At 35.8% G+C, this 25,900-nt stretch overlaps 1 protein-coding gene across 1 annotated transcript in view; it reads left to right on the forward strand.

Annotated features, from left to right (window-relative positions):
• Positions 1-25,274, forward strand: part of plxnb1b (plexin b1b) — a 52,972-nt gene extending 27,698 nt beyond the window's left edge. The window contains exons 9-38 of the mRNA XM_079629472.1: positions 119-227; positions 450-558; positions 2,084-3,010; positions 4,314-4,448; positions 4,537-4,659; positions 5,245-5,335; positions 5,978-6,135; positions 6,958-7,109; positions 7,205-7,310; positions 8,073-8,209; positions 8,315-8,491; positions 9,408-9,603; positions 10,423-10,665; positions 11,976-12,158; positions 13,090-13,238; positions 13,466-13,566; positions 13,959-14,176; positions 14,934-15,112; positions 15,199-15,265; positions 15,674-15,820; positions 17,232-17,397; positions 17,554-17,657; positions 18,053-18,137; positions 18,747-18,913; positions 19,043-19,203; positions 20,952-21,099; positions 21,188-21,252; positions 21,339-21,414; positions 21,560-21,634; positions 23,670-25,274. Of these exons, the coding sequence (XP_079485598.1) occupies positions 119-227; positions 450-558; positions 2,084-3,010; positions 4,314-4,448; positions 4,537-4,659; positions 5,245-5,335; positions 5,978-6,135; positions 6,958-7,109; positions 7,205-7,310; positions 8,073-8,209; positions 8,315-8,491; positions 9,408-9,603; positions 10,423-10,665; positions 11,976-12,158; positions 13,090-13,238; positions 13,466-13,566; positions 13,959-14,176; positions 14,934-15,112; positions 15,199-15,265; positions 15,674-15,820; positions 17,232-17,397; positions 17,554-17,657; positions 18,053-18,137; positions 18,747-18,913; positions 19,043-19,203; positions 20,952-21,099; positions 21,188-21,252; positions 21,339-21,414; positions 21,560-21,634; positions 23,670-23,774 (4,859 nt within the window). The 3' untranslated portion in view covers positions 23,775-25,274. The remainder of the gene's footprint in view (positions 1-118; positions 228-449; positions 559-2,083; positions 3,011-4,313; positions 4,449-4,536; positions 4,660-5,244; positions 5,336-5,977; positions 6,136-6,957; positions 7,110-7,204; positions 7,311-8,072; positions 8,210-8,314; positions 8,492-9,407; positions 9,604-10,422; positions 10,666-11,975; positions 12,159-13,089; positions 13,239-13,465; positions 13,567-13,958; positions 14,177-14,933; positions 15,113-15,198; positions 15,266-15,673; positions 15,821-17,231; positions 17,398-17,553; positions 17,658-18,052; positions 18,138-18,746; positions 18,914-19,042; positions 19,204-20,951; positions 21,100-21,187; positions 21,253-21,338; positions 21,415-21,559; positions 21,635-23,669) is intronic.
• Positions 25,275-25,900: the final 626 nt, after the last annotated feature.

A 25,900-nucleotide genomic window follows, 5' to 3' on the forward strand; every position in this document is an offset into this window, starting at 1 on the left:
CAAGCAGTGAGACAAACGATAAGATGAAAGTGACAAGCAAAAATAGTGATGGATCTGTAAAAGTCATGAATGTACATGAACTCTGCTTGCTAAAATCATCTTTTTTCCTCTGAATCAGATTTTTTTACAGTCACTCTGTCTCTGCGGTTCCATGAAGTTATTGTGACTTCTCGGGGATTCACCTTTTATGATTGCACAGCAGTCAAACAGCTTGCGGGAAGCATGCCGTGAGTTGCAAACACACACATATTGTGGGCACAAACAAACAGAATTCTACCCTTGTCGAAGACTCTGTGCATCATTGTAAAATCCACTGTTGCACATTCCCTAAGTTTTAAGTTGTTTTAATCATACTTAGAGTTTTTTATATCTTTGTTTGATTAAATACTCTACCTCCAGTTAATAATTTTGGATCCAATTAATCCTTCCTTCCTTTCTTTCTTTCACAGCTGCCATGGTTGTGTGCAGAGTCACTGGGGGTGCAATTGGTGCGTGAAGCAACATATGTGTACCCACAAGGCTGTGTGCGATGAGGGACTGATAATCTATAACGAACATGTAAGTCATTACATCACCAGCCGTACTTTCTCTCTGTGTTGTATGGTGAAAATTACATGTCTCAAACTTGAGAACAGTGTTGCCTACAGAATTCTGTAGTCCAAATAATTGGTCCAAACTACAAATAATTAGAATACAAAATGCATTTGACCAATTCATTAAAAGAACCAGGAGGGAGATTAAAATGATTCTTAACATCCATTTATCAGTATTTGTCATATATTTTCTTATTTTCAGAATTAAAAAAATAAGGATATTTTGTATTTCTTTAAAAAAAAAATCTTATCTTAATTCTACTTGCACATTTTACATCATGAGGTGCTTGTTACCTCAAAATGGGTTCATAGATGGACAAATATATTATTTGCAAGTTTTAAGTTTTTAATTTGTGTTAGACAAACGCATTCAGACCAAACCGCCTGTATTTTATTCTTATGAAAATATATTCTGAAGGAACTATTTGAGAACTTAAAAATATATATTGTTTATTTAGGATAAATATCTTCAATAACTTTCTCTGTGAATCTGGCCCATAAGCCCAGCAGAGTCATTCATTTATGAATCCGACTACACTAGTCGAATTGTATTTCTGTTTTATGTACTGTGTTTCATAAATAGCCTATAGAGTTCAAATGCATTCATTTAAAGTCCCTCTGTAGTCAATAATTGTATCCCTCAACTCATCTTTGATCACCAAAATGACTTTTTTTCCCTCAAGAAATTCTCATTCTTAAATTAGCTTGAATTTGACTCTACACTCTTACTTCATTAAGTATACGTGGATCCAGGAATATGAATATTACAGTAGTCCCCGACCCTGTCAACTTTATTGTATTAAACACTACATGATGGCAAGTAGAAATACTGGTTTAATTCAGTTATGTATGTTTGAATCCGAAACTGATTCAGAAGAAGTGGCAGAGTGAATTATACAGGATGGTAATGCATTTTATGTATTGCTCTCTACGTCTGACACATAACGGTATTTACTATGGTCAGTCTTTTGCTTGACTACACTATCAAACAACTAATAATGTGTTGCTAATGTTGCACAAACCATTCTCCCGTTCAGCATCTCAGACAGCAGCCTTCTAAAAAATCTGCATCTTTATAAATGCTTTGAACAACTTCGAATGTCATTGGTAAAGGCATATAGTACATATACACAATTCATCCACCATATTGCTAAATGTACGCGATTTGTCATATCAACAGAAAAATTCTTAGCAATGGTGTTGACTGATGAATTTATACATGGTTTGTCTTAAAGCATATTAAAAACACCACATATACATACAAACAACATTAAACCTTGAACCACAGGGAGTCTTTAAATGAATCAAAATCACAACTAAATAATTGTTTTGCAGTGTACAAATATGGTCATGTAATTATGGATATGGTTCTTGGATACCAAGATCATTTGATAGAGTTCCTTTAATAGCCATTTATATGTACCTATTTATTTAGTTATTTATTTTACTGTTGTGCCTCTCTTGGTTTTTCCTGCACTTTTCACTCTTAGTGGAAATCTCTCCCCACCCTACCTCCTGCAACCAAAGCCTCTAGAGCTGCATTCATGACCTTACCAGTCACCACACACAAAGTCCCTGAAACCATGGCTCATACTAAAACTCAGACTACTGCCGCCTCAATAACTGAAACTATAACTTCTACACTGGAATCATTAACCTCTCCTGCACCTGTGAAACCAACACCATCAACTCCGATTTCTCCCACTTTCAAGCCATCTGCTGCGCCCACAAGTGCCTTTTTCCCCTCTTCCACAGCTGAGACCTTGGCTACCACATTACAGCCAGCTTCCACACTCTCTCTGCTTGAGGAGATTATCTCAGAAAAAGAGCTTCTTGTTACAGATATTGAATCAGTGGCTCTGGGGGAGACTGACACTGATGTGGTTACTCTTTCCAGTTTGGAAGCAGTTGTAAAAACGGAGTTGCCATCAGTCATTGAAGCTCCGGAGGAGCAAAGAATATCACTGCCATCGTCATCAGTTGAAACCGAGATAATCACTCTCACAGAATTGCCACCGTTAATGAAGCCAATCACACATGATACTTCGCTCACCAGCACCCCTCACATTTTGACAGAAACATTGAATTTGACAAATGAAACCCAAACTACAGTTTTACCTTCAAACCCAGAACCAGACGTGTCTGATTCAGAATCAAAAGACTTTTTGGCTATGTCTGAGAGGGTGTCGCCTACCATGGCTTCAGAGAACAGGATTATCATCACTGACCGTGCGGAGGCTGATTTGGTTCCAGATGAAACCGAGGAGGTAGAACAGGTAGAAAACGACAACGCAACATTTTCTGCAGCTACGATCTTATCAGGGGATGGAGAATCAGACAGTGATCCCCCAGTATACCTCCATCTACAGAGTACAGACATGGATGCTGATTACCAGTATGACTCAGCAGATTTACCGGTGAGTCCAAACATCTTTACATTTATAAGCAAAACCCTACTCTTCTTTCTTTAGTTTCTTCAGTTTGGTGAGGCTTTGTTTGGAATAACAATACAAATTCCTCTTTCTACTCGCATATTACACTTGATGTTCGATATGACACCAAACATCAAGAAGCAAAATGCAATGTTTTTATACAGCTAATGAAACTGGAAATGGCTGCTCAGAAGTGTACCGTAAAGTATTTAAAAATGGCTATGCCAATTTTTGCATTAAATAGTATGGATTGCAAAATATCAAAGACCTCAAAATGAATGATTACAAAAAATGTAATATGAAATATTGTATAATAGCTAATTATTTGTTTATTTATGGATACATTATTGCCATTTCTATTAATACAAGTTAAAATGTTAAGTTCATTATTTTTTTTATACTATTGGTATACAAACTCCCTTCAACTTTTTCCCTTAACTCGACCTTGTTTTATTTGTAAAGCACTGTAATCCAACAAGATCAAAAAGAAAACATTAAAATAGCAAAAACAACTTTTTTTTTTAAATGATTGCTTTTTACACTGCCCATCTGTTCCACCATATTTCTATTTTTATACAAACATGAACGTTTTAAATAAATATTAAACATGAAATTAAACAAGAAAATATGCTGATTCAGATGATACACGCTCTATCATTTAATATGCATTAACGAATCAAATCATGACCCAGAAATAAATGTTTATTCGTCTACCTGCTACTAGTACTTTATGCAGAACTTGTACACTGGGAACCCTATACACGGGTTTCTGTGCAACGTCATCACATAGATGCGCGCGCATCTAAGAGGCAGAAAGCAACAGTCTTTACGGCTATATCTAGCAGAAGCAGAGATAACGCGGAGCTGTAGTGCTGTAAACTAACCTAAATGCATAGGGTATGTCATGTTTTTATGATTCGCAAACTTAGTTGGACAATTTCATACTAGTCAACTAACTAACGTTTTACATAATGTTATATTAATATGCAAATGAAACACAAGCAAACAGATTCAACTCTGAAATTGCAGTTTATTATTGAGTCAACAAGAATTTACAAACAATGCGAAATCTACGTTAATTACAATGTTCTTTTACAGAACTCGGCATAACATATAGCGGTCTTGCCTCTTGGATGCGCGCGCATCCGGTATTGTTTGTATACAAGAAACCTGTGTATATATATTTGTAAAAAAAAATGTCAACACCTTTTCCCACTTCCTCGTTTTCACTGGATGACATGATATTCACTGCCATATGTTCTTGTGTAACTGACCTGTTTTTTAACAGGCTGATGAAGGCACATTTGTCAATTGGGGGGCATCAGCCTGCCCCTGTGTGGAGAAGATTCAAGGATCCTCTCTGCTTCCTGTCCTAACTCAGAGAAAAATCTCTCTGCTGGCACGAAACTTGCATCTCTATCAGGTAAAAACAAACAAACACCCACTTCTTTCTTAAAAAAAAAAATACATCTGCATTTAAAAAACATGTTTAAACATACACTTGTTCCTAGGACCAAGAGCTGGCGTATGAGTGTGTATTGGTGATCGAGGGGCAAACTGTGGTTGTTGATGCAGATGTGACGCTGAATGAGGCAAACCCTTTGCTGTTTGACATCACTTGTCATGCCCACCAGGTATTGCATCCACACAATTCAGAGAAAAATCTCTACTCTGCTACGGCTACCTGTTTTGTCGCATGCTCCGATGTGTGTCATTGCTGGGTTTCTTACTTAAGTTTTCTGTTGTCATGTATTTCTGTTCCCTTTATTTTGTTTTGTTCCCTCTCTGTGTTGATTCCTGTTTCCTTAGTTACTGATTTGTTAATTGATTAGTCCCACCTGTTCCTTGTTTTCTACCTCATTGTCCTGTGTATTTATACCCTCTGTTTTTTAGTTCAGTGTTTTGTCTGTTCTCGTCATTATTTACTGTAAGTTGGTTTGCATTGTTCTTGTGGTTCTCCAGTGCTCTAGTGATTTGTTTTCATTTATATTATTAATATTGACTGCTGCAAATAGATCCTTGCCTCTCCTGGTTTAAACCAACCTGTCACTTCCCTACAATGCTGTCTAAAATAAAGGCAAATGCCAACAACAATTAAAGATACAAAAACATGTAGCAGTTTTTAATGTATGCTTCTGTGAGAAAAGACTGCAGTTTTCAGATGGAATTGATGCTATGTAAATTTTTCTCTCTCTTTCTACTCTCTATCTGTTCTGTAGTATTCTTATGAAGAGCCAGTTGGAGAGTATAACGCCATGGTGTATGTAAAGAGAAAAGACACTTTTCATATTGACAGCACTGATCTTTATGGTGAGTATAATTATTTTGATGCTCATGATGAGCTGTTTGTGCAAAATACACACACACACACACACACACACACACACACACACACACACACACACACACACACACACACACACACACACACACACACACACACACACACACACACATACAATCATGTGACCAAGAAAGGACAACCTATTCAGTTGGTTTTATACTCACACACACACTCACTCACTCACTCACTCACACACACACATAAAAAAAAATATATTTTTAGCAATAGTCATAAGTTGAATGTACAACAGTGATTATTGTTCCTTTATAGTAATGAATATAAATTAAAAAAATTCTTAGTCAATGACTTGCGTTCAATAACTTGAATGGTTCAAAGAGGACAATTACAAAGTAGTAATAGAACACCAGCATTCATGGAATGTTCCTTTTATTTTCTTGATAATGTCTCCTATTGTCCGTGTGCCCCTGCTCTGTTTAGTCATGCCTGTGGCCTGATAATCTGTTTTTGTTTGAAGGGTTGCTAAATAAAGCTGCACAATTCTTTGAAAATCCAGTTACTGAATGTCACTCATGTATTTGAATTTTACTCTGTCTGTTGTAACTGTGTTGTAATTATCACTGTGATTCTGTGTGCATTCTCTACTGCAGCGACGTTATATAACTGTACAGTTGGACATTCGGACTGTAGCCGCTGTCACACTGCAGATCAGAAGTACAGCTGTGTGTGGTGTGGGACCGGTTGCGTTTACAGAGGTTCCTGTTCTCAACACATCCAAATGACCTGTCCTGCTCCTCTGATTCATTTGGTTTGTTAAACTTCCTCAAATTTGATTAAATGCAGTATCTTTGGTATATATGCAGTTTGTAACTTCTAAGAAACTTAAAAAAGACGAGTATAAACAAAATAAATGTTGCTTTCGTATAACACTGACCACTTGTAATCGGATCGACTGAAAAGCATCTGAATGCCAGGTGCAAATGGGGCCTAGTCTTTTCTTTTGTCTTTTCTGTTATTCCCCTTCTACCTTCTACACACACAGAGAGAGAGTCTGAGGGAGTGGAAGCTGTGTGTGTATGTCTGTAAAGAGGGTATGCAGGTGACGTCACCGTCGGCCGGAGTGGCAGCATTGGTTTTCAGCGTGAATGCCAAGAAAAAACACATCTAGAACGGGAGAGAGCTTTGAGATTGACTGTAGAAATAGATTTGACAAGAAATCTGAAATATAATTTTACAGACTGACAAAAACTACAGAACTGAGATGCAAATAGATTGCTGCAATTTATATAAACAACTGGACTCCATGCAGCAAAACATCATTTTGTGTCAATATGTTGAATTTTGGGGTGAAATCATACCCTATATATTGTATTGTTATACATATTGTATTGACCACTCATCAATTAAATATTTACCATCTTATATTCTGCATAATTGGATATTAAGGCTCTTTTGCCACTCACACTGAGACTTAGTAAACGTTCATTTCAAATGACTTCTACAGTACCGGTAGATATGTTTAAAAGCACTGTTAGTCACCTTGGAGAAAAACTCTTCCAAGTGTGTAAATGTAAATCTATTTCAACATATTAAAAAATCTGTCCTTAAGATGTTGGTTTTCTGTCCCTAGGTGGAGCCTTTGTCAGGGTTGGTGGAAGGAGGCATTACCTTAACCGTTTCTGGGTCTAACTTGGGACAGAAAGCTCAGGATATCCTTCAGTCTGTGACTGTTGCGGATGTTCCCTGCACTGTTATACCACATCTATATGAAATATCCACCAGGTAAACACCATAGTGTATTTTCGGTTCACTTATTAGACTGATTAAATCATATTTGGCCATTTGTTGATTTTTTTCTCTTACTCTCCATTCTTTAGAATTATATGCACAACTACAGCCAGTGGAGAGGAGAAGTCTGGTCACATCTTAGTGAAAGTCTCTGGTGGAGGCTTTGGCCTGTCAAGTCAGAGATTCAGCTACCAGGTTAACTTGAATTTTACTATTAACTGGCAATATTTCAAAAATGAATTACCATTTTTCATTTTGTTCCAAAAACATATAACTTTGTCTTCCATTCTGGCCACTGTATATACAACTCGGTATAATGAAAGTAAAGTATTTAACAAAAAGCACCAAAGAATATCATGAAGAATAGCTTTGTGTGCGGAATAGATATAATGACTTATATTTCGGCCTGATTGTCTCAAAATCTTTGTAATACTTTTATTGTGTCCTTTTTTAAGCTTGAACACTCTAGTGCATAGACAATAGTACCAGTACATCTTTCAGAATATCTAATTTTATGTTTTATGGAAAAAGGACAGTCAAACAGGTTTGGAACAAATGATGAGTAAATTATCTTTTTATATATACATTTTGTTTTTATTTTGCACAGTTAAATAATTTGCCCTTGTGCTTAAAATATCAGACTTTTAAGCCAAAAGAAGTCTTGTGGGATAGAGACAACATATTTAAGGTTCAATTTCAGTGTGTATACTATACATATTGTGCATTGATGCAGCTTAAAAGGTTAACTCTAAGGTTTCACCACATTGTAAATGCCTAAAGTCATATCGTACATCCTCCCTCCCTCTGTTATCCCTCCATTTCTTGTTTGTCATCTGATTATTATGTGGATTGGAGCATTGTTGTTATGTGAAGATGGTTGTTGTGAAATTGCTGTACTTTTTTTAACTCTTGGATGCAGAATTTCCTCTGATTGTATCTCTCATCTCATCTCTTAAGGACCCTAAGCTGATAGAAATCTCTCCTCAGAAGGGGCCACGGGCAGGAGGAACAACTCTGACAATCACAGGCAAAAATCTTTTGACTGGTCGTGTTACTGATATCAGTGTCCTACTAGGGAATGTGCCCTGTTCATTGTAAGTGCTACGTATCACTGTGGAAAACAGTCTCCTGTAATTTGGTGTAATATGAGTATTGTCTATGATTAGGAAGTTCTTTTATCCCCTTCTACCCCTCTGCAGAATATCAGGTGTTCAGGAGGACACTATTAAGTGTCGGACTGGTGCTAGTAACAGGACAGGAGAGCACAGGGTGACTGTGCGGTATGGAAACAATGAGCGACATCTCCATGCCAATGACTACTACTATACCCCTGACCCCAACATCACACATGCCATGCCCTCTAAGAGCTTTATCAGGTGTGTGTTTGAGTTTTACCAGTCTTATTGCATTTACAATTATTCATTTATTTATTTTATTTATTCAAAGTGACCCAAAGTGACATTTAATGAATACAACAAAGCAAATCATCTTAAGAAGGCTAGAATAGGGTGAGAAATTAGAAATGGACATTACATGGTAATGGAAACCTTAGTCTTTACAATTTTTTAGATGTTTCTTGAATATTTGTTAGGGATTGGACTATTCTTGAAATGTAATTATGGAAATAAATCTGTATTAGGGTATAGGCCTGTATATGAAAATTATTTTTAGTTGTAGTGGATGCTTGTAAAGTAATTTTTACTAATGCTTAAAGTTGGCATGAAACAGAAATTGCGGCCAACTTTACTGGCATATTCTTTATGAATGTGTGAGTGAAACAGCTTATTGGGGGAGTGAATTTTATCCATTGGCTGCTAGTTGGAATGTGGCCATTGTATACTGGCATCACAGAGAGTGTCATGCCACAGAAAGGTCAAGTTATGACATTTTGATTAAAGATTACTAGGTCAAATTGTATAAAAATATAAATGCATAGATAAATTGTTCCCAATAAGACCAGTAACATGAATTAAAACAATAAATATGGTCAGTTTTGATTTAATGCTGACCTGAAGTTAGGGATTTGAAGAGTTACATTTTGTCATGATACTCATCCAGTGAAACATGTGGCTTGTTGAGGATATGTGTGCTGTTACTTTCTTTAAGACTTTTAAGACATTACTTTTTTGTCTTGCTGACCCTAAAATGTACACACAAAAAAATCTTATAGACTTGCATTAAAGTCGCCTGTGTCTAGGAGCTTTCTCTTTTAAAACGGCTTTTTAAAAAAGACTTTTGTTTGTGATTTTTTTCTGCTCTTGTAAATCACTTAACATTTCTTCCTTACTGCAGCGGAGGGCGTGTAATTAAAGTTTTGGGCCATAATTTGGACGTGGTACAGAAGCCTCGGATGCAAGTAATGTTGGTCCCTCCAGACGCCATTCCCCCCTGGAAGAAACGCAGGCGACGGAGAAAAACTAGGAATGTAACCGATGTGGAAGTGCAAGAAGCAGACTGTACAGAAAACACACACTGTTCATTCAAACAGGTGCTTTTCAGTTTAACCGTGATTATTCTCAACCTTACTTAAACTACACACAACACAAACTGAAAGTTCAATAGCAGATCTATTCCCTGTTTACAAACTGAATGCACAGATTAGTAAATCGTTCCCTCATTTTTTGCCCACAGATTAATAACCCATGCCTTCAAAAAAATTATTGGTTGGCTTTTTTAATTTATCTCAAGATTTTTCCAAATTAAATACTTAACATAAACCAGATTGGTCCAAAAAAGGTTAATTATTAAAGGAGCATCTGCAAATGACTAATAACTAGTAAACATAAATTTAAAGTACAAATTTGTAGCCCTTCCTCGAAATCTCTCCCCGCTGCTTCATTCAAAGCATCAACTCAAGGTGTAAAAACAAACTGGTTGACATTAGATTATTCATAAATGCATTATGAGCTGTTCATTTTGTATATGTTACAATATGATTTCACATCTGATATGACTATGGTGAGTGCATTGGTTACTGATTGGTGTTTTCTAATCTTATTTTGTTGACTGTTACACATTTATTCATTTAGCAGACTCCTCTATCCCAGGTGACTTTGAAGTGAGAAATTCAGGAAAAACTTTTTGGAGATTGTTCTAAAATAAATCTGTCTCTTTGATTCACAATTGGTTTAAGATTTTTTTAAATCACACATGTTTGATTATGACGTTTAAAAAAAAAATTGAACTATAGATTAAAATCTTTGGTGAACAGTCTCTAAAGTTAAACCTCATTTTGTCTGAAATATTTTGCCGGATTTGTCCACTTACACAGTGTTGTCTCTTTCTCTTGTTTTCGTTTTCTCTGTAGTTTGAGGAGCACTGTGAGGTGAAAACCTCCTCTCTGTTGTTGTGTCGGACCCCTGGTGTAGACCCTCAAGTAGTTGGTGGTCATATGCAGGTTGAGTTTTTGTTGGATAACTTGCGCTTTGACTTTAACTCTGTCAGCCAATCACCTTTCACCTATGAGCCAAACCCAACCCTGCACCCGCTGAACCATGGTGATCCCACAAAACCATATCGCTACAAACCTGGATCAGTCATATCTGTGGAGGTTAGTGGGGTTTTTTCTGTTGTCATTTTTTCCTGTTTTAACAGTCAAGCGCGGAGACCTGGAGGACAAAACATCCATAGAACTGCAGCACAGGCCTGTCAATTTTTCATCTGTTAGAAGTCAGAAATATTTAGATCACCTCTCAAAAGAAGAAAAACAAGATATGTGAACAAAATTAAAGCTTTGGGCATATGAAGCACCCCCCACAGTATTTCAGTCACTAAAAATAGCTGTGCTTTCTAAACTGCTTAAAGGGACAGTTCACCCAAAATTGACTCATCCTCATGTTGTTCCAAACCTGTATGAATTTCCTACTTCTGCTGAATACAAAATAATATTTTGAAGAACCCATTGACTTCCATAGTATTGGGAAAAAATGCTATGGAAGTCGCTGGGCCCTATCAACTGTTTGGTTACTGACATTCTTCAAAATATTCATACAGGTTTGGAACAACTTGAGGGTCAGTAAATTATGACATAATTGTCATTTTTGGGTAAACTATCCCTTTAACGTTAACATGAAACTTTGCTTGTTGCCTTTATATTCTGGGTTACACAGTATACATCTGCTTTCCTATACACAGTATGCATCATCAATAGGTTGTATACTGAATTTGGTCTTTTAATATCACTATCTCACTACATTAGTACAAACCTGGGAAAAACAACTGCCGGTCAATGGAGCCTTGTTTTGCCCTTTCAAGTGGGCGTTCCTATAAGGATGTGATGTCACACGAAAACTATAAATTCAAAGGCATTGTTTTTTTTTTATATTACATTTTATTTATTGTCATGACAGTCAATATTGATTAAATTGGATGGGCTAATTGTCTCATTCCCATGAGTCTAATTATCCAATCTCAGCAGTCATATATTTCCTAGTATTCACTCCATGGCAACATTCATCCTGTTAACTAAAACGGGTGCTACTTTCATGTCCTTTGTATCACACTGCCGGATCTCTCATTTCATACAAATGGAACTAGCACCATCTTGCATCTCAGTTATCAATTGTATTGAAATTTGATCTCAGGGGACTTAAGGATTAATATTGCAGTTTTTGTCTTTTTGCTTGGTTGATTGTTTTGTACATTGCTTTAAAATAACATACAGGTCATTATCGTGAAATATACGCCCTCAGGGTGGTGCAAGACTCTCCGGTAAATCCTGTTGTCAGGGTTTATTTTTCGATAATGACTAGGTCACTTTACATAATCACCCAATTATTACTTATTACTCATGTTTAAAAGCTTAATCTCATGTTTCTTCTTTTAACTTTTTCTTGTATCCCTTTTCAATTATTTCCGCAGGGTGATAATTTAGACTTGGCCATCTTTAAAGAGGAAGTAGTAGCGCTGATTGGTGAGGGGGTTTGTACTGTTAAAACTTTGACACATAATCACCTTTATTGTGAGCCACCACCCCAGCAGCCCCCGCTCTCCCTCAGGCATGGACGCAAGCGAGAGGGAGCTGACGCCTTTCCAGAATTTATAGTAAGCCTGAAGCCAACACCCTCTCAACACACACAGACTGAGCTTAACCCTATCAAGCCTACCGTATTAGATTTTGTACGCACATTTCTTAGGCTAACTGTAAGTTATCAACATGATTAAAACTTAATATTCAACAATAATATTGATCTGCCTGCATTGACACCATTATATGAGAACATCACGGTTTTCTCCAGAGTGGCTATATACATAAATTACCTAAATGAATAACTTTTTTACAACAAAAATGAAACATCACTGAGCTTTCTTAAGCTGGACGGTGACACTATTTTCTTCTGGAAACAAACTTTGTTGCATTATTTCCCTGTTATCTCTGTAAAGCTAAAACAATCTGTATTGTAAAAAGCGCTATATACCGGTAAATAAATGTGACTTGACTTGGCTTTGCTGAAAAGTCTGACAAATTTGGCTTTTGAGGAATGTTTATACGCATGTACATTTCACAAGTGTCATTGTACTGCTTTGTATTGTTTATTTTTTACCCCCACAATAAAAACCACAGAGGTTTAATCAGAAAACTAAGCATTTAAATATCATCTTACTAAGACATATTATTGGGAGATACAGTGACAACAATGAAATTGAGGTGTTTCTTTTCTCTCAAATATGGGCTCCATAGTCTCCTATCATAATATGAGCCATAAAAGCCTGATGTATCAAATATGGTACTCAAGACGTATAATGTGTTTATATATATATATATTTTTTGTCTAAAGGTTCAATAAATGTTCCATTTCAAAAAAAATGTTGGACTATTATTTGATATGTTAGGCTTTACAAGGTTCAAGTTGCACCTACATCATCTTTTCTGAAGGTTTGATTGTAAACTTGCATTTTTGCAGTGAATATTGTATTGCACGTATAACAGTGGTGTATAATAGTGGTGTATAATAGTGTGTCTGTCTGTATTCAGGTGTATATGGGAAACCTGAACTTTTCACTGGGACAAGTGCAGTATGATTCTCTTAGTCACTCCATCTTTCCACTGGTGGCACAAATTGGGGTTGGAGCAGTTGCGTCTCTGGTTGCTCTTATTGTACTTATCATCGTGTTTATATACAGGTGTGTATGAAATGTAATATGAAAGAATGTGCATATACAGTGCTGTGAAAAACTTTTTTTCAACATATTTGGACGTTGGATATGTAATTATGACTCTGTAGGATGTACATTTGCTACCTATGGCCAGTCCATCCCTGAATGCAAGAATAATGCAATAAATCATTTTGGATACATTTATAGATTGGTGTATGAATGGAACTGATTTTGTGTTCTCTCATTTCTCTTAGGAGAAAGAGTAAACAGGCTCTGAGAGATTATAAAAAAGTTCAGATCCAGCTGGAGAATCTAGAGACCAGTGTGAGAGACCGCTGCAAAAAAGAGTTCACAGGTAATTTACAGGTACATTTAGGATAAGACCAGAGGACAGTTATGAGATTTTAATATTAAGTTTAAGAATAGTACCCATCACCCATCTAACCCGTCATTCATAAAAAGAAAATGTACACTTGCTCCAATGATTTATTTCAAAGTGGTTAAAATAGAAAATAAAATTACACCATTTGGAAATATTAGTCAAAACTTAGCCCACTTAGTTCCCCAGCTTCTGAGGAGTTGATTTAATTTTGAAACATTTAAAAAAATATATATATATGTATATATATATATATATATATTTTATAATTATAAAAAACTAGTGCAGTATTTGCCATTCATTTTATTTTCAAAACAGTCCCTCATGTAAGCCTGACCTTCGTACATTTGACTTTTAAATCTTCTCAGACCTGATGACTGAAATGATGGATATGTCGAGTGATCTGGTAGGATCAGGAATTCCTTTCTTGGAGTACCGTATGTATGCGGAACGCATCTTTTTTCCTGGACATCGTGAGTCTCCACTTCACAGAGACCTAGACGTGCAGGAGTGTCGGCGGGCCACGGTGGAGCAGGGACTCATTCAGTTATCTAATCTCCTCAACAGCAAACTGTTCCTCACAAAGGTAGTGAAAATAATCGATTTTTCTTCACTTTTGAGTGTATTATCTGAGCTTAGAACGTCTTTTGAACTTGACAGCATCTTATGCAAAGTGTGTGGTGTGAGACTCAGCGAGATTTGGCGCAATGGCCAGAAACGTCCATCTGATGCATGTGTACTTTACAGAGAGAACAACAGTTGAAAATGTCACAGATGGCACTACTCAGAACCTATTTGTGTAATTACACTGTAACAAGGACATCTCAACATACAGTGTAACTGCTATTTCACAAAACAGATGTTTACATAGTCCACATGAAAAAAATAACTCAACTTACAAAAATGTCCTTATTCAAAAGTTTAGATACGCTTGATTTTTAATTTCTTGATAATCCACAACTGTTTTGTGATAGTTGTTCATGAGTCCCTAATTGATTAAAAAATCCAGGACCTGCTCAATCTTTGGTTTACCAGCGTCTCCAACAGTGACTGATTTTGAAATTCATCTTTTCACACTGAGGACAATTGAGGGACTCATACACGACTATTACAAAAGGGGCAAACATTTACTGATGCTCAAAACGAAACGCACTGCATTAAGAGCCAGGGGTGAACACTTTTTTTGTAACAGGATGACCAGGTTAAATTATGCTTATTTTGTTTTAACAGAATCATGTAGATATATTTTATAGATTCTGAAGGTCAGTACCTAATTTTTTTTTAAAGAAGACCTTTAAATAGTTACATAATAACTAAATAACTCTCATGTTTCTTTCCTACAGTTTATCCACACTCTTGAAAGCCAGAGGACATTTTCACCCAGAGACAGAGGATATGTGGCATCTTTGCTCACTGTGGCTCTTCACAGCAAACTAGAATACTTCACTGACATACTGAAAACCCTGTTGAACGATCTAGTGGAACAGTATATTGCCAAGAACCCTAAACTCATGCTGCGGAGGTAAGAATGAAGGATTAACTGACATTAGAAGTACTAATATGAATCAACAAAAGTGACTATGATTGAGGCTTTTATTATCTTTTCAGAACTGAGACCGTAGTTGAAAAGCTCCTGACAAACTGGATATCCATCTGTCTCTATGCCTTCTTAAGGGTGTGTATGAAAATTGGTGGGATTGTTTGGTTTTTAATAAATATATTTACTGTGGGTAAAATGTGATATTTTGTAGATGAGACATTTGGAATTGTTTTATTTTGATGACACAAATATGCAGTTCTGAAAAATATGATTACAGTTACCAATGTCAAATAATTGTCCAAGAATGTAATCAACCTCTTGAGACCCAGCAAGGTGCTCTGTGTTGTGCATTAGGATTGAAAAAAAGGTCCTAATTAAGAATTATTTTTGTACCCATATGCTTTAATTTAAATTCACTGAACTTGGAGAGTTGCTACTATAGGATAGTTAAGAGAATTATAAAATAATTTCTTAGTGTTTTATTGAGTTGATTATTCATGCCATATTGTCATAAATGATTGCATTTGTGCTCTCTGTGTTCAGTATTCTGCTGGTGAGTCTCTGTACATGCTCTTCAGAGCGATTAAACACCAGGTGGATAAAGGACCTGTGGATGCAGTGACGGGCAAAGCCAAATACACCTTAAATGATAACCGCTTGCTGAGAGAGGATCTGGAATACCGCACTCTGGTTAGAATTTTTTAACTGAATGTCTTTATACAGTATTAGGTCAATAGTCTAATTTGGCAATCAGTGTTTCTGCCAAAAAAGCATCTGTACATTTTTTTTTTATATATTACTGAAACACTTTCTCCATCTTAGCTCCAAATTGTGTCCACTATTAGTTAGTCACTAACGAACATCGCTTACACTTTAATTTAAGGTGTTTCCATCCAAAGTTGCAAATTTAACCTGTGCACAAAATTGGAAAACCGCATAAACCGTTTATGAATTAAGTATAGTTTTCACCCCATGTGTTCAAAAGAACTTAATCGTCACTTAATGGGAAATTGGTGAAAAAAAATCTGTAATAAAAATGGAAGTAGCTGCAATCGGGGAAACCGCTGTGGATTTTTTTTTTGATACTTGCTCACATGATCTGTTAAGGCAAAGGCAAATTACATTTTCTTTTTCGCATTGAGTAATTTATTCAGTAAATCTGTTTGCATCGTAGTTTATTTGCATGTCGTCTTATCGGATAAAAAAAAATATCCGCTTCAATTGAGCTGCATTTTTTTATATAGCCATATATATATATATTTTTTTTAGTTTTAAGTATAAGATAAACAAAGTTATACAAGAAAATAGGTGGATGGAAATATAGCTACTGTTCTAGTGTAATTACACAAATAAGAACTGAGTAATATTAATTAACAACGTATACTTTAGAGTTTTAGAGATAGAGTTCGGTTTAGGGTTAGTTGCTTGTTATTATGCATAGTTTACTGGTATTGCCATAGTAAGTATGGTACATAGACAATGTAAAATAGTGTAAACATTAATATAGATTTAACATGGTTCTACCAGTAAGTTTCTAAACCAGGGTTTCTGTCTTGTGAGTATTGTAAGGTTGGTTTCACTTCTAGGGTTGGGTATCATTTGAATTTTGATGTTTTCGAAAACTTATTTTTGCAAAACATTTCGTTGCAGCTGAATAACATGAACAAAATTCAACAGGCTAAAGAACACGTACACAAGGAACTTTTGCCTATGGTTTTAACAAAAATACCACAGCAAAACTACCCTAACTAATATACATTTCAAGCATTGTTAAAGACAAGTAAACACAATAATTAAATTGTGAACAATTAAACAAATTAGCAATAGCACAAATAAATACAACTGAATAAAGATACAAATGAAAAACAATAGGGTCTTCGCTGTTTTAGGGCTTGGGTGTGCAATTTAAACATATCATGGTTAACCAGAACCCAATGATTTAGAGAGAGAGAAAAAAAAAAAAGACAACTGGGACATTTAAAAAAATAGACCAGTTCACAGATTTATTACAGAATTATGAGCAGATTTTATTGTGCTTACAAAATTGATAATACAAATTTAATTTACAAAAATTCTTAACTCTCATTCTTTTTCTCTTTAGACTGTGGATGTCCTGATGCAGGGAATAGGTGTGAATGAAGCTCAGCCAGTTGCTGCTAAAGTTTTAGATTGTGACACTATAACCCAGGTGAAGGAGAAGATACTAGACCAGGTGTACAAGGGCACCTCGTACTCTCATAGACCACATACTGACTCCGTGGACTTGGGTGAGAACATTCATACTGTACATGTCTGCACTCTTTCCTACATATCTGAACACACTATGTTCTCTAGTTGTATTCATTAATTCATTCTTTCAGTCTTTATTTTTCTTTTTAACCTTTCCTGTCTTTAAATTTACATGTTGTTTTGGACATTTTCAGAATGGCGCTCTGGTGTAGCGGGTCACCTGATCCTCTCAGATGAAGACCTAACATCTGTGGTTCAGGGCAACTGGAAACGCCTCAACACGCTCCAGCATTATAAGGTATAACACAATCAAGTGACGCAGAACAAAAACTCTGCAGGCACACTCAGCTAATTTTTGCGGGCGAAATCAAGTCATTTCAATATAAATCTGATTTGCAGATTTGTGCTGTTGTGAGTTATTCTGTTCAGGGGGTTGAATCATTTTGAGACCGCAGAAGTCATTAAAAGTAGCATTTTCAGTTGAATTTGCAGAAACAACTTGAAACATTTGTTGTGTTGAGCTATTTCAATTACTTTTGTTAGCTTTTTTAATTTCAAATAGCTGAAAGTATGACAATTTTGGCAATACACCTTATTTGCAATGGGGGTTGAATAATTTCGATTACAACTGTATATACAAGTATATTTTCATTTTTTTAAACTTTCATTCTTCACATATTTTTGGGTTTTTAGGTTCCAGATGGAGCAACTGTTGCTTTGGTTCCACGCCATAGCAAACATATTCACCATGATACCCATGACTACATTGCAGGGGAGAGTGAGTAGAGCACATGTGACTATCTATAATGTTCACACACATGCACAAAACATGGTTCTGTTTCTCATGATTGTTTAGATTACTTTTGAAACAATACAGTAATGTATATATTTTTTTTTAAATGATTGATAGCATAATGCGTCATGGCACAGATAAATAATGTAAACACAGTTGTTTATGTCTTTAGTAAATCCAACAGGCAGCACAAAAGAATTTGATGTATAAAAAGATCTGTGCATTGTAGTTATAATCGCTGTATCTTCCACTAATTCCATATCTATTTAAAATGGGGAAAAAATTATGAAAAACAGCCTTGCAGTCTTTTCCTGCAAAAAAACCCACTGAAAAACAAAATGTACAAAACATAAGTTGACTTCATGGGAAAATGGGTTATAAAATGTAGAAAATATCTAATTTGTATTGAGGTCCTTTTAAAAAAAGTAATTGTAGCATTACTACAGCACATACTACACATATATGAGATTAACCAATGGATAAAAGTGTGCTTTTTTTAACACATAACTATAATTTTTATTATGGTCTCTATATTCAACACTGGAATATATAGTTGTTGTTTTTTTCAAAACCACGTTCATCCTCACTATGCAGAGACGCCCATGCTAGAGGATGCAGATGAGGGAGGAGTGAGGCTGTGGCATCTAGTGAAGGCCAGCGAGGAGCCAGAGTTACCCAAACACAGACGAGGCAGTTTAAAAGAACGAGAACGAGCCAAGACCATACCAGAAATCTATCTCACACGGCTACTGTCAATGAAGGTATCCCAACAAACACACATTCAAACAGCCAGAAGATAAAAGCATACAAGAGAAGCCTAACTCCAAAAGCCAAATCTCTGGCTGAATAACTCACACCTGTTAACTTGCTGTGTCTTTGTCTTTCTGTAGGGTACACTGCAGAAGTTTGTGGATGATCTGTTCACGGTTATTCTCAGCACTAGTCAGCCAGTTCCTCTGGCAATCAAATATTTCTTTGACTTGCTTGATGATCATGCAACGCGCCATGGCATTTCAGACTCTGAAACTATTCACATCTGGAAAACAAACAGGTACTAATTAACTTAGTGAACACCTTAACTGAATAAAATGCTAATAGATGTTAGATTCAGTCTGGGAATGATGGTGCATTTCCACTCAAGAAACTTGAGGGTTAATTTATGCACAATAAATATAACTGTCATATCAGCCATGTCTTTTTCCTAGGTCACAATTTTTATTTTGAACCTGCAATGTCTGTGTTAAAGGTTCAGTTCACCCAAAAATGAAGATGTTGTCATTTACTTGACATTCCAAACCCATAAGACTTTTCAGAACACTAATAAAGATATTTTAAATTTTTAATTAATTTTTAAATTTTTAATTAAATGTATTCATCATATAAAGTCATTGTGTCCCTTCAGAAGACTTGGATTAAACCGCTCCATTTCTTTGGAGTACTTTTTCGATGTCTTGTTGTACTTTTTGATGCAGTGGACTTTGAATGGATAAATCAAAATGTTAAGAAAATATTAAAGATATCTTCATTTGTGTTCCGAAGATGAATGGAAGTCTTATGAGTTTGGAACCAGAGAAGGGTGAGTAAATTATGACAGAATTTTCCTCCTAAGTATTTAATGGAACTACTTGGCGATAGCTTATTATTTGATGAATGGATTTGAATTCGATATTAGCCCCTTTTACACAACAATCCCAGTAAATTACCAGAACGTCTTTTCCGGTAAATACACAAATGTGCTGTTCACACAAGCAATGCCGTTCCGTCTTTTTACAGGTAAGATAACGCGCACATCAGTTCGAAAATACAGGTAAACTCTGGAAATTACCTTTAAACCTCACCTGGATGAGAAGTGCTTTAGTTTCATTTCAGTTACTTTTTTTTTTTTTTTTTTACTTCCGAATGGCAGGTTTTGAAGGACCCCTAGCACTGGACATTTTGGCTGTGTCTGAAATCACCCCCCCCATACCCTTAAATATGGCGCTATTTGAAGTGGTGGATGTTACGGAGTGCACTCGTTCAATCCCCCAAATCACAGCAATAACGCGTGGTCAACCGATGTACATTCAAATGCTAGAGAATACCCACAATGCACTGTGAGAGTCGTGCCGAAATGAATTCCCACGTCTCGCCAGAAGATGGCTCCCGCAGATGAATCGCCCATTCATCCATTTTCCAAACTGCTATTAAATCCTTTTAAATCGATCATGAAATTGTTTAATTAAGGTTTATACATACCGGTAGTTTCCATGACAGAGTTCAAGATCAACCTTTTCATCTTATTACTAGAACTGCATGCAAGCACAAACGATGCAAAAGCGGCAGCCCCCTTAAGTGAATTATATTATATTAGTTGACTAATGTAGGGAATTGTGAATGATGTTGCGCATGTTTACATTGTAAAACAATTAAAAGCAGTGGAGCTTACCGTAAACGGCTCAGGGATTTATGATTGGCCCAAAGCAAACTTCTTACATCAGCGCATTCTGACCTCCTATGTGCTCATACGGGAAGTCTTCAGTCTTTGTTCACACACAGCATCATGTCGGTAATTTGCTGGTAATGTTACAACATCTCATACCGGGAAACTGTCAGAACTGACTTACCAGTATCTTTGAAAAGGGCCTGTTCACACAGGATCTCCTAATGGTAATTTATCAGTAAAGATTATATGTGTGAAAGGGGCTATTGAAAGCCTTAAGAGGATAAAAACACTCAAGCATCCGCCCACGAGTGGAGTATTAATGTAAAACACATGCAGTTTTCTTCATGATCTGATTTGGTTCTGTCTTTTGGTTCTAGTTTGCCTCTGCGGTTCTGGATCAACATTGTAAAGAACCCTCAGTTCATCTTCGATGTGCAGGTGTCGGATAATGTGGACGCGGTTCTGTCAGTAATTGCTCAAACATTCATGGACTCCTGCACTACCACAGAGCATAAACTCGGCAGGGTAAGAGACACACAGAGAAATGAGCAGGAAGCCAGTAGAAAGACTGAAGATTGAAAAGTTTTTAAAAACAATTCTGTTATTTATCTAGGATTCACCTATTAATAAGTTGCTGTATGCCAGAGATATCCCTCGCTATAAACAGATGGTGGAACGGTACAATTACTTTACACTACTTTACTACCATGAAGGCTAAATTGGAAAGTCATCTTGTTCTGAATCTCACAATTGTTCTTACACAGTTATTATGCCGACATAAAGCAGACCATCTCTGCCAGCGATCAGGAGATGAACTCTGCTTTGGCTGAGCTTTCTAGGGTATGTCTGTCGTCAGTTTACTTCCTTTCAGTTGTAAAATTTGAAAAAGTCATATTGACTGAGGTGAATTTATTATGGGTTAGTCATGTTTTGCAGTACATACAAATGTTGTTCATACGATTTACACATTTGCTTTGATTGTCAGAATTATTCTGGAGAATTAAATTACCTGGTGGCCCTTCATGAGCTCTACAAGTACATCAACAAATACTACGACCAGGTGAGTCATGACAGGCTGAGATTGATCCTAAAGACAATGTATAAGCTTTTAGGGTAACTCTTTACAGACACTTTATTTTAAGGTGACGTATTTACACGTTACTAGATGCACTTACTATAGTAATAACAGTAAATTATGCATAATAATAAGTAACTAACTAACCGTGTAAGTACATGTAGTTAATAATACTACTCAGTACTTACTAGAGTAAGTACAATTTAACTACGTCACCTTAAAATAAAGTGTGACCAAAAGTTGACATGAACTAACTATGTACGTCTTCAGCATGCCGCTCAAGTTGTTCAAAACCTGTATTAATTTATATATTAATGTATTAATGCTGAACACAAAAGATGATATTTTGAAGATTATGGGTAACCAAACAGTTGATGGAAGTCAAAACTAAGGGGGTCCATCACCAATGGGGTCAATGGGGTCCATCACCTGTTTGGTTACAGACATCATTCAAAATATCTTCTTTTGTGTTCAGCAGAAGAAAGAAATTCATACAGGTTTGGAACAACTTCCAAACAAATAAATGATGGGAGTAAAGGATGACAGAATTTTCGTTTTGGGTGAACTGTCCCTTCAACAATGAATAATAAATGAAAATTTTCAAGGAATTAAAAAAGTAAGGAGTGGACACATTAAATTGATCAAACATAACAGTAAAGCTTTTTACATTTAAGAAAATAAATGTATATAAATATTAAAAAAAGATATTTCAAATAAATACTGTTCTTTTAAACTTTGTATTCATTAGAGAATCCTGAGAAATCATGGTGCATCATGGTTTTCACAAAAACAAAATATTAAGCAGCACAACTGTTTTCAGCTAAAGGATTTTATTTATATTAAAATAAAAAAATCACATTTCACAATTTTTACTATATTTTTGGTCATTCTACTAATTTCTCATTAATCTTTGTTAATCTAGTTAACAAAAATACAGGTGTTCATTGTTTGTTCATGTTAGTGCATTAACTAATGTTAACAAATATTACATTTGATTTTAATAATGTATTAGTACATTTTGAAATTAAAATTGTTTAATAAATGGTGTAGAACTTTTTCATTCTTAGTTCATGTTTACTAAAGTAGTTAAAGGGATAGTTCTCCCAAAAATGAAAATTAGTCGTTGATTTACTCATCCTCAAGTCATCCTAGGTGTATATGACATTCTTCTTTCAGACTAATACAATCGGAGTTATATAAAAAAATCTCCCGGCTCTTCCAAGCTTTATAATGGCAGTGAATGGCCATTTCTGTTTTGAAGTCCATAAAAGTGCACCTATCCATCATAAAAGTGCATCCATTCATGATAAAAGTGCTCCAACACGGCTCCGGGGGATTAATAAAGGCCTTTTGAAGCGAAGCGATGAGTTTGTGTAAGAAAAATATCCATATTTAAAACTTTACAAAGTAAAATAACTGTCTTTCAGCCAAATGAACATACGGATTCGACTTAAGCCTAAAGCGCAACTTACGCAAGTAATGTGACATACTGCTGATATTTACGCTACGTCATGACACACTACACTACTTCTGACGTCATAAGTGGCGTAAGTTTAGGCTTAAGTCGAATCCGTTTGGCCGGAAGCTTGAATTTTACTTTGTAATGTGTTAAATATGAATATTTGTCTTGCACGAACTCATCGCTTAGCTTCGGAAGGCCTTTATTAACCCCCCGGAGCCGTGTGGAGCACTTCTATGATGGATAGGTGCACTTTTATGATGGATAGGTGCACTTTTATGGACTTCAAAACAGAAACGGCCATTCACTGCCATTATAAAGCTGGGCAGAGCCGGGAGATTTTTTTTTATATAACTCCGTTTGTATTCGTCTGAAAGAAGAATGCCGTATACACCAAGGATGACTTGAGGGTGAGTAAATCATGGGCTAATTTTAATTTTTGGGTGAACTATCCCTTTAACTACTGAAAACGTATTACAAAGTGTTACCACTTTTAGTGTATTTATGCTCTAATTGACCTCCTCTTTCCTGTTTGCACACGTGTGTGTTATAATATGTTAGATTATCACTGCCTTGGAGGAAGATTCCACCGCTCAAAAGATGCAGCTCGGCTATCGGCTTCAACAGATCGCTGCAGCTGTAGAAAATAAAGTGACAGACTTGTGATCATGGACAAAGTGAAAGTAATAGACACTGGTGGGTTGTTGTATCAACACATGGTACAGTATAAGTTTAAAAGCTACTATGTGTAGCAGGTGTACACAAAGCTCAAGTTGTGTTCATTTTGGTATCTACTAACAAAGAGCTACAGTCTAATCTGACGTGTTGGGATAGAAAGATGTGGTCTTTAACTTGAATATGGGCATGGGATGATTTCTCTTAAAACTATATGGAATTTTTTATTCCCATTTCAGTCCCTTTGCATTTTTTTAAGCCTGAATTGCTTGTTGAATTCATGAATACATTATACTCAAAGTATGTTTTTTTTTTGTTTTTTTTCGGGATTATCATGAAAACACATACATGCACAAGCGTTTGCTTGGTCGTGGCCTTACCACAGAACACTTTAGATGTTCTGTACTCTGTCTACCTCCGCTTTCTGGATCTACCAGTGTGTGTGTGTTCATGTAAAAGTTCTTCTCCTCCTCAGTGCGGCTGTAATTTTTCTCTTGTCCACTGGGTGTAAAATTCTAATGTGATTCAGCATTTTTGCAAAGTTGCTAAAACTGTCAAAGCAAAAACATCTTGTGACTGACACACTGTAGTAAAATGTTTTAGAACATTTATAGTTTATGATGATATTGTAAATTGTAATTGACATTGTTTAGTAAGTGTCACTGGAAAAATACAGTACGAAAGAGTCTTTTTGTTTACTTTTTAAAATGTTTAAAGCAGACACTATTATCTGTTACATATAGTGTCATTGTTTCAACCAGTCAGGTCAAATCATGTTTAGCCAGTGGTATATGTATTTTTGTATTTTATTTTGTTGATTAATGTTGATCTGTTGGTATCTTTTTATTATTATTTGAGGTGCCAACATAGGATTGAATGAATTACTCCTCTCTTACCACATTCTGTAACATTTCATCAATAAGGAATTTTAAAGACTGATCATTTTATGTAGGTACGTTTTAAAGAGATAGTATTGTGAAATTTTAGCCTTCACGAGAGAAAATATGATCTGTATGTAAAATATGTGCTCAGATATATTAGTGCTGGTCCACTGCATAGGTAAATAGGCCACTCAGATGCAATTAACTTCTTTTGATCAAAGACTGTTCTCAAACACTGAACATTTGAGATGAATAGAAATGGTCAAAGGAAAGTGACTAATTTTTTTTAGTGTAGTATAATATTGTAAATAATGACTGAATTGTTACGTAGCTTCTTGGCAAGTTCAAAAAGAGTAAATTATTATAAAACAGTTCTTTAAAAAAAAAAAAAGTTTATCGATAAGCTTACAAGTTTAGTGTTAAGCTGTTCTATAGGTTTTTCGTTTCTGAATGTATGCTTTATGTGGGAATACAATTTATGATCAGGTGTCTTTTCCATATAACATCACACGAAAACTAAAATTATGTACATTGTATTGGGCATTCAAGGTGAACATGATGGCATCAGTTTAATAATTAGGATAAATAAAGCTTACATTTGGAGAGTCTCTGCCAGTCTCTGTTTTTTGTTGGTGCTTAAAACTTATTTGGTACAAACCTGTATGCATTTCTGTCTTCCGTGAAACGTACAGTATATGCTTTGAAAAACATTGGACAAAGATGGTACATCATGACAAAATGTAAATAAATCGAATAATTCTTGCAGGTGCTTCTGAGCCGGTGTCGGGTTATATGAGAATGTGCTGTCTGTGTAATTATAAGTATTTCACAAATTCAATTTACACTATATATATAAAATGATAGTCAGGACACCATGGTTATAAATTAGCTAAATCTATGCATTTATTTCCATTCAAAGGCATGGGGGAAAACCTATACGCATTTTGATATTAGGGATATTTGACTTGGCTTGAGGAATCAAGGGGGAAAGCATTTTTTTTGTCTGGTCCTTATGGTCCCAAAGTTATGATGCAAATCCCCTTATTATAGCTCCACCTAGTGTCAGATGGTATGTGGTGGGACCATCCTGCTAAGTTTGGGGTCTAGAGGTGTCTCTTACGTCCATACACTTTTAGGGCAGAAACATTAAGAAGAAAACCAGTACAAACACAATACACCTTTGGTGTGTGGATCCCTAAATAATCATTTTGAACATTTACAGCGGTAGAACATTTA

The sequence above is a fragment of the Phoxinus phoxinus genome (genome assembly GCF_949152265.1).
Source record: "Phoxinus phoxinus genome assembly, chromosome: 11".
Taxonomy (NCBI): Eukaryota; Metazoa; Chordata; class Actinopteri; order Cypriniformes; family Leuciscidae; genus Phoxinus; species Phoxinus phoxinus.